The sequence below is a fragment of the Bufo gargarizans genome, chromosome 4 (assembly GCF_014858855.1).
Source record: "Bufo gargarizans isolate SCDJY-AF-19 chromosome 4, ASM1485885v1, whole genome shotgun sequence".
NCBI lineage: Eukaryota > Metazoa > Chordata > Amphibia > Anura > Bufonidae > Bufo > Bufo gargarizans.
In genome coordinates this window covers 53,500,595-53,521,513 of record NC_058083.1, presented here as the reverse complement: position 1 = coordinate 53,521,513, position 20,919 = coordinate 53,500,595, and the positions used below count along the sequence as shown (strand labels likewise).

The 20,919-nt window shown below is 44.8% G+C and overlaps 1 protein-coding gene across 2 annotated transcripts in view; it reads right to left on the bottom strand.

Annotated features, from left to right (window-relative positions):
• OTOF (otoferlin) overlaps positions 1-15,216 on the bottom strand; it is a 276,809-nt gene extending 261,593 nt beyond the window's left edge. For both annotated transcript variants that reach the window (XM_044289341.1, XM_044289343.1), the window contains exon 1: positions 15,081-15,216. In XM_044289341.1, coding sequence (XP_044145276.1) covers positions 15,081-15,159 — 79 coding nt within the window. In that variant the 5' untranslated portion in view covers positions 15,160-15,216. The remainder of the gene's footprint in view (positions 1-15,080) is intronic.
• Between the last annotated feature and the right edge of the window lie 5,703 nt (positions 15,217-20,919).

The window sequence follows — 20,919 nt, the reverse complement described above, 5'->3', positions numbered from 1 at the left end:
TCTGCCCGCCGTGCCAGGAGGACTGGACTGCATATAAGAGATCTGCCCACAGTGCCAGGAGGACTGGACTGCATATATGAGACCTGCCCGCAGTGCCAGGAGGACTGGACTGTATATGAGACCTGCCTGCAGTGCCAGGAGGACTGGACTGTATATAAGAGATCTGCCCGCAGTGCCAGGAGGACTGGACTGTATATAAGAGATCTGCCCGCAGTGCCAGGAGGACTGGACTGTATATAAGAGATCTGCCCGCAGTGCCTGGAGGACTGTACTGTATATAAGATCTGCCCGCAGTGCCAGGAGGACTGGACTGTATATAAGATCTGCCCGCAGTGCCAGGAGGACTGGGCTGTATATAAGAGACCTGCGCGCAGTGCCAGGAGGACTGTACTGTATACAAGAGACCTGCGCGCAGTGCCAGGAGGACTGGACTGTATATGAGACCTGCCCGCAGTGCCAGGAGGACTGGACTGTATATAAGAGACCTGCGCGCAGTGCCAGGAGGACTGTACTGTATATAAGAGATCTGCGCGCAGTGCCAGGAGGACTGGACTGTATATGAGACCTGCCCGCAGTACCAGGAGGACTGTACTGGATATAAGAGATCTGCCCGCAGTGCCAGGAGGACTGGACTGTATATGAGACCTGCCCGCAGTGCCAGGAGGACTGGACTGTATATGAGACCTGCCCGCAGTACCAGGAGGACTGGACTGTATATGAGACCTGCCCGCAGTACCAGGAGGACTGGACTGTATATGAGACCTGCCCGCAGTGCCAGGAGGACTGTACTGGATATAAGAGATCTGCCCGCAGTGCCAGGAGGACTGGACTGCATATAAGAGATCTGCCCACAGTGCCAGGAGGACTGGACTGCATATAAGAGATCTGCCCACAGTGCCCGGAGGACTGGGCTGCATATAAGAGATCTGCCTGCAGTGCCAGGAGGACTGGACTGCATATAAGAGATCTGCCTGCAGTGCCAGGAGGACTGGACTGTATATGAGACCTGCCAACAGTACCAGGAGGACTGGACTGTATATGAGACCTGCCCGCAGTGCCAGGAGGACTGTACTGGATATAAGAGATCTGCCCGCAGTGCCAGGAGGACTGGACTGCATATAAGAGATCTGCCCACAGTGCCAGGAGGACTGGACTGTATATGAGACCTGCCCGCAGTGCCAGGAGGACTGGACTGCATATAAGAGATCTGCCCGCAGTGCCCGGAGGACTGGGCTGCATATAAGAGATCTGCCTGCAGTGCCAGGAGGACTGGACTGCATATAAGAGATCTGCCGGCAGTGCCAGGAGGACTGGACTGTATATAAGAGACCTGCCCGCAGTGCCAGGAGGACTGGACTGTATATATGAGACCTGCCCGCAGTGCCAGGAGGACTGGACTGTATGTGAGACCTGCCCGCAGTGCCAGGAGGACTGGACTGTATATAAGAGATCTGCCCGCAGTGCCAGGAGGACTGGACTGTATATAAGAGATCTGCCCGCAGTGCCAGGAGGACTGGACTGTATATAAGAGATCTGCCCGCAGTGCCAGGAGGACTGTACTGTATATAAGATCTGCCCGCAGTGCCAGGAGGACTGGACTGTATATAAGATCTGCCCGCAGTGCCAGGAGGACTGGGCTGTATATAAGAGACCTGCGCGCAGTGCCAGGAGGACTGTACTGTATACAAGAGACCTGCGCGCAGTGCCAGGAGGACTGGACTGTATATGAGACCTGCCCGCAGTGCCAGGAGGACTGGACTGTATATAAGAGATCTGCCCGCAGTGCCAGGAGGACTGGACTGTATATGAGACCTGCCCGCAGTACCAGGAGGACTGGACTGTATATGAGACCTGCGCGCAGTGCCAGGAGGACTGGACTGTATATGAGACCTGCCCGCAGTGCCAGGAGGACTGGACTGCATATAAGAGATCTGCCCGCAGTGCCCGGAGGACTGGGCTGCATATAAGAGATCTGCCTGCAGTGCCAGGAGGACTGGACTGTATATAAGAGACCTGCCCGCAGTGCCAGGAGGACTGGACTGTATATATGAGACCTGCCCGCAGTGCCAGGAGGACTGGACTGTATATGAGACCTGCCCGCAGTGCCAGGAGGACTGGACTGGATATAAGAGATCTGCCCGCAGTGCCAGGAGGACTGGACTGCATATAAGAGATCTGCCCACAGTGCCAGGAGGACTGGACTGCATATAAGAGATCTGCCCACAGTGCCCAGAGGACTGGGCTGCATATAAGAGATCTGCCTGCAGCGCCAGGAGGACTGGACTGCATATAAGAGATCTGCCTGCAGTGCCAGGAGGACTGGACTGTATATGAGACCTGCCAACAGTACCAGGAGGACTGGACTGTATATGAGACCTGCCCGCAGTGCCAGGAGGACTGTACTGGATATAAGAGATCTGCCCGCAGTGCCAGGAGGACTGGACTGCATATAAGAGATCTGCCCACAGTGCCAGGAGGACTGGACTGTATATGAGACCTGCCCGCAGTGCCAGGAGGACTGGACTGCATATAAGAGATCTGCCCGCAGTGCCCGGAGGACTGGGCTGCATATAAGAGATCTGCCTGCAGTGCCAGGAGGACTGGACTGCATATAAGAGATCTGCCTGCAGTGCCAGGAGGACTGGACTGCATATAAGAGATCTGCCTGCAGTGCCAGGAGGACTGGACTGTATACAAGAGATATGCCCGCAGTGCCAGGAGGACTGGACCCAGTACCCATCATAGTTCTACTATAAAAATACCAGTCAACGTTTATATAATAGTACCAATCAAAGTGCCAATACAAAAATACCAGTTGTAATGTGGCCATAATAATACCATTGTGTATAAATAACAGTACCTATCACAGTGCAAACACAAAAGTACCAGTCAGTGTCTACATAACAGTACCCATCATAGTGCCACTACAAAACTACCAATCAGCGTTTACATAGCAGTACCAAGGTGCCAATACAAAAGTACCAGTTATAGTGCTGCCATAATAATGCCCTAGTGTCTACATAACAGTACCCATCATAGTGCCAATACAAAAATACCAGTCAGCCTACATAACAGTACCCATCACAGTGCCAAACTATAATACCATAGTGTCTAAATAACAGTACCAAAGTGCCAATAAAAAAGTACCAATCATAATGTGGCCATAATAATGCCCTAGTGTCCATATGAAACTACCCATCATAGTGCCAACATAGGGACAGCTTAGATGGCATCTCTGATAAAGCAGCTGAGAGCCAGAGGTTATGGCTGTCCAATTGGCGGTTATATAGACCACTTTCTGTATTTTATACACCCGGCGGTGCGTGTTGCAGAGCTGGACTATACCATGCTCAGACTCCAGGCATTGCGCAGCCCAGATACCATAGGATTTATAGAGATGAAGCGGGGCTGACATGTCATTATTGCGTTACATTGTGTCCTCCGCTCATCCATCACCCTCCTGTCGATGGTGATGGAGTAAATTGCTCCCTAAGCGACGGCCTCTCCATCACCTCCATTTATTGATTACACTCAGAGAGAAACAAGGATTTTATTGCCGAAACCATCAAGTGCTTAAAGTGAATGAACTGGAGGCAGGAAGATGTAACGATGGAGAATGTGGGGCAGACCTGGCAGCTCGTCCCCAGCTGGGGACCTCCAGTCATTGCCCTTGTCCTAGGCAATCAGTTCATGGCATTCAGGGGTCGCTGGAATATTATAATGACTGATTCTTCTAGAAACAGCATCACACCTGGGTCCTGCCTGGTATGGTGGGTGAGCTTCACAGAGGTGAACGGGCTGAACTGCAGTACCATACACAACCTGTTTTTCAGAAAGCAGCCATTGTTTTTTGAATCCTGGAAAACCATTTTAATTAAAGGTCAGGTTCATGAAATTGAAATATGGGACTAGATGTGAAACAGATCAAGAAAAGGTCTGAGAGGCCACCATAGTATAGTGAGCATACTGGACGTATGTTGGTGTCCACATGGACAACCAAGTGTTAAGAGAACTGGTCACAAACTAAACAGCACCCTTTGAAGACCAAAGACGTTGGTGAGATGGCTCCATAGATACAAGTGTCTCATCTACATTGGGATGTGCTTGTCCACAGCTGGCTAGCCCAAGAGCATCCCATGGTCAATAGCCAACAAAATCCACCAACTGGGATCTTCAAGATGTTGGACTTGTTCATGTATGAATCTGAAGCTCAGTCCATAATGTGGACCCTAAGGACGAAGCCAAGAGTCATAGGGACAGACCCTTGTAGTGAGACTGTAGGCTTTAAGGTTTAAGTCTAAACTCTTCCCATCCCTTTAGATTTGGTCACTAGAATAGAGATGTAGTTTGACATTTCTGGATTCCAGGGCAAAAGCTTTATTTGGGCCCACCACAGAGGAGGTGACACTTTCACGACCCATGATATTTATAGGTTCCTTTCTAGAAGGGGTTTAGCCATAGTGGGTGCAGAAGAAGCAATGACACTTGGGACCTAAGGCCTGATCATTTCTCTGCCACATAAGAAGACAACACTCATGGTAGGCACCCTTTTAAAGAAATTTCATTGGGGCCCAGAATCTTCAAGTTATATCTCGTCTTGTTGTCATATAGAGATTTTGCCCAGTCATGGGAATATGGTGCATTCCCAAGTAGAAATCCAGTCGTTAGCTAACTTCTGCACTGAAAAGAGCCAAGCTGAGCCCAGAGGACAAGATGAAGAAGCTGCTCAACAAAAGCCAAAACCCACCAAGACAAAGTCAAGGCAGAAGAACCAGACCAACATGGGATACAGCCAGATGATTGAGTGGATGCTGGACAAAAGCTCATAACCTGAGCTTGTAAGGGTGGATACAGATTTTGGTTAAAAAAAAATTGGAAACTTATTCCATCTAGAGCAACTACCATGTTAGGCGAGTTAGGTTAAAGATGGCTCCATGTTCTCAAGAAAAGCCAAAAGATGTTAACCTCTTGGTGAAATATTTCTCATATGAAAGGATATTGAAGTGTGGCAAGAAGAATGGGCAAATATCTGAGCTCCTTATGGAGGAGCAATGTGTGGGAACAGGGACAACGGGACCGGCTGATGTTCTTTGACATTCGTTGAATCCTCGGCAGCCATTTCAATCCCCAAATGATCTTCCGTTATTCTCAGCTAATGCAACTGTACATTATCTGTGCGTTCAGCCGGTTAATGTGGATGGCAGGCTGCCAGCCTACAACATCATCAGCTGCCGAGCAGCTTCATCCATGCACGTTATATCGGCTGCAGAATGCTCAGACCTCTGTGGGATATAATTTTCATGCTTGAGATACAGTGAGGAACAGAAGTATTTGAACACTCTGCGATTTTGCAAGTTCTCCCACTTAGAAATCATGGAGGGGTCTGAAATTCACATTGTAGGTGCATTCCCACTCAGAGACAGAATAATAAAGAAAAATTCAGGAAATCACATTGTATGATTTTTTTAAAGAATGTATTCCTCTTGCACTGCTGAACATAAGTATTTGAACACCTGAGAAATTCAGTGTTAATATTTGGTACAGAAGTCTTTGTTTGCAATTACATAGGTCAAACGTTTCCTGTAGTTCTTGACCAGGTTTGCACACACTGCAGCAGGGATTTCGGCCCAGTCCTCCACAAAGATCTCCTCTAGATCTGTCAGATTTTGTGGCTGTCGCTGAGCAACACGGAGTTTCAGCTCCCTCCAAATATGTTCTATTGGATTTAGGTCTGGAGACTGGCTAGGCCACTCCAGAACCTTGATATGCTTCTTACGGAGCCACTCCTTGGTTATCCTGGCTGTGTGCTTCGGGTCGTTGTCATGTTCGAAGACCCAGCCACGACCCATCTTCAATGCCCTGACTGAGGGAAGGAGGTTGTTGCTCAAAATCTCACAATAAATGGCCCCATTCATCCTCTACTTAATACAGTGCAGTTGTCCTGGCCCCTTCGCAGAAAAGAACCCCCAAAGCATGATGTTACCACCCCCATGTTTCACAGTAGGGATGGTGTTCTTGGGATGCAACTCATCCTTTTTCCTCCAAACACGACGAGTGAAGTTTAGATAAAAAAGTTCTACTTTGGTCTCATCTGACCACATGACTTTCTCCCATGCCTCCCCTGGATCATCCAGATGGTCATTGGCAAACATCAGACGGGCCTGGACATGTGATGACTTGAGCAGGGGAACCTTCTGTGCAATGCATGATTTGAAACCATGACGGCGTAGTGTTCCAAGCTCTCTACATGTCATTGACCAGCTCCTCCCTTGTAGTTCTGGGCTGATTCCTCACCTTTCTTATCATCAGTGATACCCCACGAGGTGAGATCTTGCATGGAGCCCCAGTCCGAGGGAGACTGACAGTCGTCTTTAGCCTCTTCTATTTTCTAACAATTGCCCCAACAGTTGATCTATTTTCACCAAGCTGCTTGGCAATTGCCCCGTAGCCCTTTCCAGCCATGTGGAGGTCCACAATTTTGTCTCTGGTGTCTTTCGATAGCTCTTTGGTCTTGCCCATGGTAGTAGTTGGCGTCTGACTGACTGTGGGGTGGACAGGGATCATTAAAGAGCTCAGACAGGTGCTACTAAGTTAGATTAATGAGAATAGAGGTGGACTTTTTAAAGGCACAGTAACAGGTCTTTAAGAGCCAGAATTCTTGCTGTTTCTCAGGTGTTCAAATACTTATGTTCAGCAGTGCAAAACAAATACATTATTTAAAAATCATCCAATGTGATTTCCAGAATTTTTTTATTCTGTCTCTCAGAGTGGGAATGCACCTACAATGTGAATTTCAGACCCCTCAATGATTTCTAAGTGGGAGAACTTGCAAAATCGCAGGGTGTTCAAATACTTCTGTTCCTCACTGTATCTATGAGGGCTTCAGGAGGTTTATAAGGATGGACAGAAGCCTCAGTGGTTAAGGATTTAGCCATTGGGGGAGCAAACACAAAATCACAATGGGGCCCTTATACCTCAAGGGCCACAAAAAGCCTCTGCTGCATCATTACATGAGAATCTGAACAAAGTTTATTGGGTCAGTGAACGGTGGACTCCTCTGACCGAAAACAGCAATTTCTGATACAATCCAACTACCATGAGTAGTGGGAAACCCCGATGATCAGTGGAAGGAACCTTCCACATTCATCTAGATAAACTGTCACTGCTGTATAATGAGAAGCACAGAACTTTCTATTAGACTTTGTGCTTCAATTCCTCCACGCAGTGAAGTTGCACTTGTAACCAGAAAGACCAAGCCACTGTGTGCCACCTCTGTAAAGCTGTGAGGCTGATGCACAAGCAGCACCATGAGGGGAGGAGGCCCATGAAACATCCAAGAAAGCTGAGGCCTCCTCCAAGCAGAAGACAGATCCGCAGGGAAAATGCTGCTATTGTTATATGTATAGTACGGTAGTATGGCAGCATATGGCTTTACAGTATTATGTGTGTGCACTATATATCTACATTATTTATACAGTGTATGGCTGTATTATTTGTTGGCACAATAAAAAGCCCCAATATTTATATGTCCAGTAAATGGAGACATTATTTATACGTATGGTATATGGATGTATTACTTGTGTGTACATTATATAGCTCCCTTTTTTCATTTAATGTATATGGAGACACTATTTATGTGTATAGTAGATAGATGTATTATTTGTGTGCATATTTTATATCCCCATCATTTATATATACAGTATATGGAGGTATTATTTATATGCACTATATATGGATGTACAGTGTTATTTGTATGTACAATATATAGCTACATTATTTATATGTCAAGTATATGGGGGCACTATTTATGTGAGGGTATTTCTTGTGTGTACATTATATGTATAGTATATGGGGGCACTATTTATGTGTAGAGTATATGAGGGTATTACTTGTGTGTACATTATATGTATAGTATATGGGGGCACTATTTATGTGTAGAGTAGAGAGGAGTGAATTTTTCAAAAATGTTTTTTTTTTAAAATCGGTTCAATCTAAATATATTCACAGCGAATCGCGTAAAAAACAGCTATTTCCTGGCTGCAGAGAGCCTTTATAGTGGTGTAGAACACCCGCTCTTCCTTTGCCTCCTCCTTCTCAAGTTCTCTGCAGCAAGATCCCGCGCCTGCGCTCTCCATTGCTTGGCCGGCGCATGCCCCGGCAAAGCTATGGATAGCGCAGGCGCGGGATCTCGCTGCAGAGAAGGAGGACGCAAAGGAAGAGCGGGGCGGGCAGAGGAAGAGGCTGGAGCGGGGATATGACAAAAAGAGGCAGAACAGCCTGGGCACCAACATGGTGAACCCCTCCCTGGGCACTTGCGAGCCCTAATTTACATATGAATAAAAGTCTGTTTTTGCCTTGGGGGAACTTCACAAGAAAACATCAAAGGTACCATTAGAATCATAGAGCGCTATGCTAGAGCGCTATGTAAGGGGTCTATAAGGTCAAAATCTGGTGACAGACTCCCTTTAATGCCGGATCCGGCCCCAAGTGTTCCGGAAAGACGGATCCGGTTTTGCGGTCTGCGCATGCACAAACCTTTTAAAAATGTGAAGAAATACTGGATCATTTTTTTCCTGATGACTACCGGAGAGACGGATCGGGTATTGAAATGCATTTGAGAGACGGATCCGGCCGGCAGTTACGGTGACGGAACTGCCTGCCGGAATCCAGCAACGCAAGTGTGAAAGTAGCCTAATACACGGCAGACAGGGCTTTAGAACATATAACTGCACCGCTGAACGGCAATTAGGCCCTAATTTTTTTACACTTTTACACTACACAAGGCTTTTCAACATATAAGTGCAACGCTGGACGGCGAATATGTTTTTTCTTTTGCCACTAATACACGGCAGACAGGGCTTTAGAACAGATAACTGCACCGCTGAACGGCAATTAGGCCCTAATTTTTTTACACTTTTACACTACACAAGGCTTTTCAACATATAAGTGCAACGCTGGACGGCGAATATGTTTTTTCTTTTGCCACTAATACACGGCAGACAGGGCTTTAGAACAGATAACTGCACCGCTGAACGGCAAATATATTTTACTTTTGCCACTAACACACGACAAAAAGGGCTGTAATTTTAGCACTTCACCACACAACGGCTAATAACCCCTTTTTTCCCACTAATACAAGCCAAAAAATGCTTTAGAACATTCTAGCACAATGAAGTCTTTCCTCGCACTGTCCCTAGCGCCTGCTGACGTCTCTCCCTGCACTAAGTACACTGGAAAATGGCAGAATCCAGGATGGCTGCGGCTACTTATAGGGCTGTGACATCACAGGGCTGGCTGGCTGCTGATTGGCTGCATGCATGGCATTATGGGTCATCCCGCCTTCCTAGAGTTCCTTTCTCCATGTCCTAACACGTGCAGCAGCCATTCGTTACCACGAAGCGCGAGGAAATTCGGCTTCGGTGTGAATCAAATTTTTCCTAAAATTCAGATCGAATTCCACTTCGTCAACTTTGATTCGCTCATCTCTAGTGTAAAGTCTATGGGCTGCATAACATATCCGTCCGGTTTACGTTGTGCAGGAGAGGACTCCAGAATAACGTAAACCGGACGGATCCGTTTTGCAGCCCTCAGACTTCTATTATGACGGAATAAATAACGGGATGTCTCTAAAGGCATTCCGTCATAGAATTGCGATATGGTCCGTGGTAACGGGATCCGTAACGCAATTCACATTATACCACAAGCCGAACCGAAAACTAATTTCAAAATATGAAATTCGCTCATCCCTAATGTATAGTATATGGGGGCACTATTTATGTGTAGAGTACATGAGGGTATTACTTGTGTGTACAATATATGTATAGTATATGGGGGCACTATTTATGTGTAGAGTATATGAGGGTATTACTTGTGTGTACATTATATGGGGGCACTATTTATGTGTAGAGTATATGAGGGTATTACTTGTGTGTACATTATATGTATAGTATATGGGGGCACTATTTATGTGTAGAGTATATGAGGGTATTACTTGTGTGTACATTATATGTATAGTATATGGGGCACTATTTATGTGTAGAGTATATGAGGGTATTACTTGTGTGTACATTATATGGGGGCACTATTTATGTGTACAGTATATGAGGGTATTACTTGTGTGTACATTATATGTATAGTATATGGGGGCACTATTTATGTGTACAGTATATGGATGTATGGTTCTCACCCATTCACTGTCAGTAAGCAGAGATCTTGTAAATGATGAGACATTGAAACACACAGTTTATAAGGAACGTTTCATCATACAGTGTCTATATGGGAAACATCCAACAGCCTGGAGTTCACCTTTCCCAGCCGACCAGAGGGGCGGAGGGGGATGCTGCTGCAGGAGGCAGCTGATTGGCTGAGAGGACACCGCGCCGCGCTGACATCACACCAGGATTTCTGTCTAGCTAATCCAGAAAATTAACGCAACAAATTATATAAGATTTTAGCGAGGTTTATAAATCGTAACAACAGCAACATATGACTAGAAAGGGTTTAATATTTCCTGCAGAACTGTGGACGCAGCTTTGGGTGTGACTGGAGGAACAGACGTGCTCTAGCTCAGTGCAAGGGAAATAAAGTAAGTAACGTTTTTCCAGGGCCCTTGATGGTTATCACATTCCCAATGCTGCTGTCCGTGCTGAACGCCACCGCCCCGATACACCGCACTGTAGAGAGGGAGCCCCTCAATCACACAGGAAGACGCCAGTATTACAACTAGCACACGGTAAAAGGGGGCCCTCTTATAGATTCTGCGTTGGGTCCCATTAACCTCAAGTTCTGCCTCTGCCCCCCCCCCCCCCCCCCCCACACCTTTGTCAACCTCTACATCTCATCCTTATATTAGAGTGTCAGCTCTGCAGGCTAGGACTCTGGCGACTGTATAAAAAATATCTACTGTAGACATGTACGTACATTCATAGCACCACGGGTCCACCCCACATCACCACCATTAAACCTGGGCATCCAGGGTTCTGAGGAACATCCCTTGCCCTCTGGTAAGTCCAGAAGAATCTATGAGTCCGTAGACTCGGCCTTACTAAACCTGGCCTATTCAACCGAGCTACAGATGAAAACATGCTGTATATGACACATTCAGCTCTGCTACATGACATCCTTCTATAGATAACACATTCAGCTCTGCTATATATGACACAGTCAGCTCTGCTACACATGACTCTCTGCTATATATTACACAGTCAGCTCTGCTACATATAACACCCTGCTATATTTGACTTATTCAGTTCTGCTACATATGACTCCCTTCTATATATGACACAGTCAGCTCTGCTACATATAACACCCTGCTATATTTGACTTATTCAGTTCTGCTACATATGACTCCCTTCTATACATGTCCTTCTCAAAAAAATTAGCATATTGTGATAAAGTTCATTATTTTCTGTAATGTACTGATAAACATTAGACTTTCATATATTTTAGATTCATTACACACAACTGAAGTAGTTCAAGCCTTTTATTGTTTTAATATTGATGATTTTGGCCACAGCTCATGAAAACCCAAATTACCTATCTCAAAAAATTAGCATATTTCATCCGACCAATAGAAGAAAAGTGTTTTTTATACAAAAAAAAGTCAACCTTCAAATAATTATGTTCAGTTATGCACTCAATGCTTGGTCGGGAATCCTTTTGCAGAAATGACTGCTTCAATGCGGCGTGGCATGGAGGCAATCAGCCTGTGGCACTGCTGAGGTGTTATGGAGGCCCAGGAGGCTTCAATGCGGCGTGGCATGGAGGCAATCAGCCTGTGGCACTGCTGAGGTGTTATGGAGGCCCAGGATGCTTCAATGCGGCGTGGCATGGAGGCAATCAGCCTGTGGCACTGCTGAGGTGTTATGGAGGCCCAGGAGGCTTCCATAGCGGCCTTAAGCTCATCCAGAGTGTTGGGTCTTGCGTCTCTCAACTTTCTCTTCCCAATATCCCACAGATTCTCTATGGGCTTCAGGTCAGGAGAGTTGGCAGGCCAATTGAGCACAGTAATATCATGGTCAGTAAACCATTTACCAGTGGTGTTGGCACTGTGAGCAGGTGCCAGGTCGTGCTGAAAAATGACATCTTCATCTCCATAAAGCTTTTCAGCAGATGGAAGCATGAAGTGCTCCAAAATCCCCCGATAGCGGCTGCATTGACCCTGCCCTTGATAAAACACAGTGGACCAACACCAGCAGCTGACATGGCACCCCAGACCATCACTGACTGTGGGGACTTGACACTGGACTTCAGGCATTTTGGCATTTCCCTCTCCCCAGTCTTCCTCCAGACTCTGGCACCTTGATTTCCGAATGACATGCAACAGTCCAGTGCTGCTTCTCTGTAGCCCAGGTCAGGCGCTTCTGCCGCTGTTTCTGGGGAATGCGGCACCTGTAGCTCATTTCCTGCACACGCCTGTACACGGGGGCTCTGGATGTTTCTACTCCAGACTCAGTCCACTGCTTCCGCAGGTCCCCCAAGGTCTGGAATCGGTCCTTCTCCACAATCTTCCTCAGGGTCCGGTCACCTCTTCTCGTTGTGCAGCGTTTTCTGCCACACTTTTTCCTTCCCACAGACTTCCCACTGAGGTGCCTTGATACAGCACTCTGGGAACAGCCTATTCGTTCTGAAATTTCTTTCTGTGTCTTACCCTCTTGCTTGAGGGTGTCAATGATGGCCTTCTGGACAGCAGTCAGGTTGGCAGTCTTACCCATGATTGCGGTTTTGAGTAATGAACCAGGCTGGGAGTTTTTAAAAGCCTCAGGAATCTTTTGCAGGTGTTTAGAGTTAATTAGTTGATTCAGATGATTAGGTTAATAGCTCGTTTAGAGAACCTTTTCATGATATGCAAATTTTTTGAGATAGGAAATTTGGGTTTTCATGAGCTGTATGCCAAAATCATCAATATTAAAACAATAAAAGGCTTGAACTACTTCAGTTGGTGTGTAATGAATCTAAAATATATGAAAGTCTAATGTTTATCAGTACATTACAGAAAATAATGAACTTTATCACAATATGCTAATTTTTTGAGAAGGACCTGTATATGACACAGTCAGCTCTACTACACATGACTCTCTGCTATATATAACACAGTCAGCTCTGCTACATATAACACTCTGCTATATATGACACAGTCAGCTCTGCTACATATAACACCCTGCTATATATGACACAGATGGTAACCTGCTGTACAGTACACGACACAATCCAGTCTGATACAATACATTTCATTTTAATACATTCCACTCTGCTACATCCAATAGACTCGGCTCTGCTACACCATCACTATACTGCAGGCATTAGTTGAGGTGTCCCCGGGAGCTGTGCAGCGGAGTGACCCCGTGGGCAGGAGGCCAAGACGGTGCCGATCCTGCCTGACAATGTTTGCTGATGTTTTACAGTAATATTATAGAAGTGCGCAGGAGCACACTACAATACAGCGGTCCCTGCTGCACTCCGAGCAGTCCCTACATCACTACACGCCTGAGGTCCAGGTTACTTACTAGATATCTATTGTCCAGGTTGGTCCTTACAATACTAGGCATCTATGGTCCAAGATATGGTCCTCACATTACTAGATGGTATGGTCCAGGACTCCAGGTCAGTCCTTACACACTTAATGCCTGTGATCAAGGTTGGTCTTTACATTACTAGATGCCTGTGACCCAAGTTGGTCTTCAGATCACTTGATGTCTATGGTCCAGGTTGGTTCATACATCACTGGATGCCAATCGTCCTGGATATGGCCCTTACATCACTAGATGTTTATATTTTAGGTTGTTCACTATATCATTATATACCTATTGTTCAGGTTGGTCCTTAGATCACTAGATACCTATGGTCCAAATTTCTCCTCACAACACCAAGTATCTATACCCCAGGTTGGTCCTTAAATCACTAGATACCTACAGCATATATAGTCCAGTTTAGTCGTTACCACACTAGATGTCTATAGTCCTAGTTGGTTCTTACGTCACTGGATACCTAGAGTCGAGGTTGATCCTTACTGTACATCACTAGATACCTATACCCCAGGTTGGTCCTTACATCACTAGATACCTATACTCCAGATTAGTCCTTAGATCACTAGATGTCTATAGTCCACGTTGGTCCTTTATGTTATGAGATACCTATAGTACAGGTTGGTCCTCACATCACTAGATTTCTATGGTCCAGGCTGGTCCTCACATCACTAGCTGTCTACAGTCCAGGTTGGTCCTTACATTACTAGATCCCTATAGTACAGGTTGGTCCTCACATCACTAGATACCTATAGTCCAGGTTGCTCCTCACATCACTAGACATCTATACTCCAGGTTCCTCCTTACATCACTAGATTTCTATAGTCCAGGTTGCTCCTCGCATCACTAGCTGTCTATAGTCCAGGTTGGTCCTTACATTACTAGATCCCTATAGTACAGGTTGGTCCTCACATCACTAGACATCTATACTCCAGGTTCCTCCTTACATCACTAGATTTCTATAGTCCAGGTTGCTCCTCGCATCACTAGATAACTATGGTTCATGTTGCTCCTCACATCACTAGCTGTCTATAGTCCAGTTTGGTCCTTACATTACTAGAAACCTATAGTACAGGTTGTCCCTCACATCACCTAGATGTCTATAGTCCAGGTTGGTCCTTACATTACTAGATACCTATAGTACAGGTTGTCCCTCACATCACTAGCTGTCTACAGTCCAGGTTGGTCCTTACATTACTAGATACCTATAGTACAGGTTGGTCCTCACATCACTAGATGTCTATAGTCCGGGTTGGTCCTTACATTACTAGATACCTATGGTCCAGGTTGGTCCTCACATCACTAGACACCTATCATTCAGGTTGGTCCTTAGATCACTAGATGTCTATACTCCAGGTTGCTCCCTACATCATTACACGTCTATGGTCCAGGTGGCAGTATCTGGCCAGGGTTAAGGAGGGCTCCCCCATCACCTTCTCCCTCCTCCAGTTCTGCAGAGAACTTTTCCTTCTCCCCCCTCCTACACATCTACACACACAGTCATGCTCCATCCTTCCGATGGATTACGCTGGGATATCAGGAGTGCAGGTCGCCTACCTCGGAATGCCACTTTGGCAATGCGATCGCCCTTTCCCCGCAGGTCCGTCACGGTCTTCAGGTGAACTATTAAAGCCATAGTTGGGCAGGATCAGTCATCCAGCAGCAGAAGAAGAGCTGATCCTCAGCTGGCTGCCTCCAGAGCTGTGCGCCTCTCTCTCCTACACTGTGCATTGAGGAGGGGGGGGCCTGGTCCATGTAGCGCTATCTCCTCCCTCCTCGCAGACTCTCCCGCTAACTCTGGCCCCTTTTCCTTCCTTTACAGATAGGAGACCTGTGAATTATTCACAATGGTCTCTGCTTTCAGCACAATAAACAATGGATGGGGGGGCCTGGTAACCACAAAGGGTTAGGTCTATGGGGTGAGCGTGATTAACCCTTTATTCTGCATTTAAATGACAGGAGGACCCCCCCTTTATGAGGTCTGAGTACCACCACCACAGAGGATAGCACACTCTATGTAGTGCTGTATGAGGTGTTCTTATTTGGAAACCTATGGCAGTATTATGTGTGAACTATAAGGGAGTATTACGTGAACACTATACGGCATTATAGATGCACTATATTACCTCTGCTGTATAGTCAGCATTAGGTAGGAGAATTATTTGGTGGGTATTGTTTGGCCAAAATATGTCAGTTTTATTTGGGCACTATATGGCAGCATTATCTGGACACTACAAGGTACAATTATCTGGATACTGTATGTGAGTATTATCTGGGTACTATATGGCAGTAGTATCTGCATATTATATGACAGCATTACCTGGATACTATCTGGATGCAATATGGTATCATTATCTGCATACTATATGGCAGAATTATTTGGATACTACATGGCAGTATTATCTGGTTACTATATGGTTGTATTATCTGGATACCGTATGGCAGTATTATCTAGATACTACATGGTAGTATTAACTGAGCACTGTATGACAGTATTACTTAGATACTATATGGCAGTATTATCTGGGCACTATATGGCAGTATTATCTGAATAATGTATGACAGTATTACTTAGATACTATATGACAGTAGTATCTGGATACTCTATGACAGTATTATCTGAACAATGTATGACAGTATTGTTTGAGTACTATATAGCAGTATTATCTGGGTACTATATGGCAGTATTATCTAGGTACTGTATGTTGCATTATACAGATATTTCATAGCAGTAATATCTGAGAACTGTATGGTAGAATTATCTGGAAACTATATGGCAGTATTATCTGTATACTGCATGACAGTATTCTCTTAATACTATATAGCAGCAGCATCTGGATACTATATGGCAGTAATTTATGGATATTGAATGGCAGTATTACCTGGATACTTTATGGTAGTATTATCTGGACACTGTATGGCAGTATTATCTAAATACTATATGGAAGTATTATCTAGCCACAGTATGGCAGTATTGTCTGGATACTATATGGGTGTATTATTTAGACACTGTATGGAAGTATTATCTGAATACTATATGGAAGCATTATCTAGCCACTGTATGGCAGTATTATTTGAATACTATATGGCCGTATAATCTGGATACTGTATGGCATCTGGATATTATATGGCGGTACTATTTGTTGGCCGGGGCTCAATTTTATCTAACACCTGTATATGTGTCATTGGCATTTAAGAAAATCTTGTGTTTTTCCTGCATTGGATGTGCCCCTTTAATGATCAGGGAACATACGGCCGGAGTTCCTCCTATGGTAAGGGTCAGCCTCGTAGCTATGACGATGTGGGGCGTTTATAAGGAGAATTCTGCACAACTAAGAAAAGCTGAAATCAGAGGTAATAAGATCAGTTATAAATACTTCCTACAATCCGTGACCTGGAAACCCAGCAGTAACAACCCTAAAACACATAAAAGGTCCTGGAAGTATCTGCCCCTGAGCCGCCATCTTGTGTCACTCCTAAATGCCTGTCCTAGTGCCTACAGGGGTTGTCACCCACCGTCCACAGACCCTGAGGTCAGATGCGGAGTATGTCAAGCATAGCAGAGCTGGAAGGGTTGGTGTCAGCTGAATACCGGGTTTAGTTACCGTCAGATGTAGAAGATTCATAATGTGATAGTTGTGGAGTTACATGGGACTGCAGGTCAAACTCCTTACATAACAGATAAACAATTCCACTTTGCTGCATCTGTACATCCACGTTTAGCTGTTATCAGTGAATCAGTCTCAGTGTTACATAGGACTGCAGGAAATTATCCTACAGTATCTACAATTCATAATCCCACCACAAATATGCAAGGTGATAGGATATTCCATAAACGTTGAACGACGCATTCAGCACTGCTACATCTGTGTATGCCGATAATGGATGCAGCAGATAATCAGACGCCCATTCATCATCACTGCACAAGAAACCAGAGCCCTGCATTCCTGTGCAGCTGAGACACAGTGAAGCACTTACAGTCATGTCCACCAGGGGGCCACACTGAGCCCCACACTCTCCAGATAGAGACAACAAACAAAAACTTAACCTGTAACCCTTTAATCACCAGACTCGGCCGGTCCACATGGAAATAAAGCTTCATCACTGTATAATGATGATACTTTCTGTGTCAGTTCATCCCCATTTTCAAGATCACTGCTTGCTGCTAGTAAAGGAGTACATTTTTTTCTTTGCATCCAAACGCTCGTATCTTACTAGACAATACTGTGTGAGATACACTGTGTGGACTCCAGACTGCAGTGATACATTGTGAAAACCCGACAGCACAGGAGACAGGAGATTTGTACTGTTAGTACTGTCTACAAAATAGGTAGGCAATCTAGAACACTTCAGTAGCTGTGAAACTACAACTCTCAACATGCTCGACTCACAACAGTGGTAGTTATGGAAACAGTGGGCTGATTCCATGAGTCCGACCACCTAGGCCGGCACTTACTCCCATCTTGATGTGGTAATGGCGAGATAGGACAAACCTTTTAATGTAGTCCTGTAGTTGTTACATGCAGGGTGTATGTACAGTAGTAATGTACAGTGTGATATCACCGACTGTAGTCCTGTAGTTGTTGGATTATACTACATGCAGGGTGTATGTACAGTAGTAATGTACAGTGTGATATCACCGACTGTAGTCCTGTAGTTGTTGGATTATACTACATGCAGGGTGTATGTACAGTAGTAATGTACAGTGTGATATCACCGACTGTATTCCAGTAGTTGTTGGATTGTGTTACATGCAGGGTGTATGTGCAGTAGTAATGTACAGTGTGATATCACCGGATGTAGTCCTGTAGTTGTTGTTTTTTTACTACATGCAGGGTGTATGTATAGTAGTAATGTACAGTGTGATATCATCAGATGTAGTCCTGTAGTTGTTGGATTGTGTTACATGCAGGGTGAATGTACAGTAGTAATGTACAGTGTGATATCATCAGATGTAGTCCAGTAGTTGTTGGATTGTGTTACATGCGGGGTGTATGTACAGTAGTAATGTACAGGGTGATATCACCGGCTGTAGTCCTGTAGTTGTTGGATTATACTACATGCAGGGTGTATGTACAGTAGTAATGTACAGTGTGATATCACCGGATGTAGTCCTGTAGTTGTTGTTTTTTTACTACATGCAGGGTGTATGTATAGTAGTAATGTACAGTGTGATATCATCAGATGTAGTCCTGTAGTTGTTGGATTGTGTTACATGCAGGGTGAATGTACAGTAGTAATGTACAGTGTGATATCATCAGATGTAGTCCAGTAGTTGTTGGATTGTGTTACATGCGGGGTGTATGTACAGTAGTAATGTACAGGGTGATATCACCGGCTGTAGTCCTGTAGTTGTTGGATTATACTACATGCAGGGTGTATGTACAGTAGTAATGTACAGTGTGATATCACCGGATGTAGTCCTGTACTTGTTGTTTTTTTACTACATGCAGGGTGTATGTATAGTAGTAATGTACAGTGTGATATCATCAGATGTAGTCCTGTAGTTGTTGGATTGTGTTACATGCAGGGTGAATGTACAGTAGTAATGTACAGTGTGATATCATCAGATGTAGTCCAGTAGTTGTTGGATTGTGTTACATGCAGGGAGTATGTACAGTAGTAATGTACAGTGTGATATCACCGGATGTAATCCTGTAGTTGTTGGATTGTATTACATGCAGGGTGTATGTACAGTAGTAATGTACAGTGTGATATCCCCGGCTGTAGTTCAGTAGTTGTTGGATTGTACTACATGCAGGGTGTATGTATAGTAGTAATGTACAGTGTGATATCACCGACTGTAGTCCTGTACTTGTTGGTTTATACTACATGCAGGGTGTATGTACAGTAGTAATGTACAGTGTGATATCACCGGATGTAGTCCTGTAGTTGTTGGATTGTGTTACATGCAGGGTGAATGTACAGTAGTAATGTACAGTGTGATATCACCGGATGTAGTCCTGTAGTTGTTGGATTGTATTACATGCAGGGTGTATGTACAGTAGTAATGTACAGTGTGATATCCCCGGCTGTAGTTCAGTAGTTGTTGGATTGTACTACATGCAGGGTGTATGTATAGTAGTAATGTACAGTGTGATATCACCGACTGTAGTCCTGTACTTGTTGGTTTATACTACATGCAGGGTGTATGTACAGTAGTAATGTACAGTGTGATATCACTGGATGTAGTTGAGTAGTTGTTGGATTGTGTTACATGCAGGGTGTATGTACAGTAGTAATGTACACTGTGATATCACCGGATGTAATCCTGTAGTTGTTGGATTATACTACATGCAGGGTGTATGTACAGTAGTAATGTACAGGGTGATATCACCGGCTGTAGTTCAGTAGTTGTTGGATTGTACTACATGCAGGGTGTATGTACAGTAGTAATGTACAGTGTGATATCACCGACTGTAGTCCTGTACTTGTTGGTTTATACTACATGCAGGGTGTATGTACAGTAGTAATGTACAGTGTGATATCACTGGATGTAGTCCAGTAGTTGTTGGATTGTGTTACATGCGGGGTGTATGTACAGTAGTAATGTACAGTGTGCTATCACCGGATGTAATCCTGTAGTTGTTGGATTGTATTACGTGCAGGGTGTATGTACAGTAGTAATGTACAGTGTGATATCACCGGATGTAGTCCTGTAGTTGCTGGATTGTGTTACATGCAGGGTGTATGTACAGTAGTAATGTACAGTGTGATATCACCGGATGTAGTCCTGTAGTTGTTGGATTGTGTTACATGCGGGGTGTATGTACAGTAGTAATGTACAGGGTGATATCACCGGCTGTATACCAGTAGTTGTTGGATTGTGTTACATGCAGGGTGTATGTACAGTAGTAATGTACAGTGTGATACCACCGGCTGTAGTCCTGTAGTTGTTGGATTATACTACATGCAGGGTGTATGTACAGTAGTAATGTACAGGGTGATATCACCGGATGTAGTCCTGTAGTTGTTGGATTGTGTTACATGCGGGGTGTATGTACAGTAGTAATGTACAGGGTGATATCACCGGCTGTATACCAGTAGTTGTTGGATTGTGTTACATGCAGGGTGTATGTACAGTAGTAATGTACAGTGTGATACCACCGGCTGTAGTCCTGTAGTTGTTGGATTATACTACATGCAGGGTGTATGTACAGTAGTAATGTACAGGGTGATATCACCGGCTGTATACCAGTAGTTGTTGGATTGTGTTACATGCAGGGTGTATGTACAGTAGTAATGTACAGTGTGATACCACCGGCTGTAGTCCTGTAGTTGTTGGATTATACTACATGCAGGGTGTATGTACAGTAGTAATGTACAGTGTGATATCACCGGATGTAGTCCTGTAGTTGCTGGATTGTGTTACATGCAGGGTGTATGTACAGTAGTA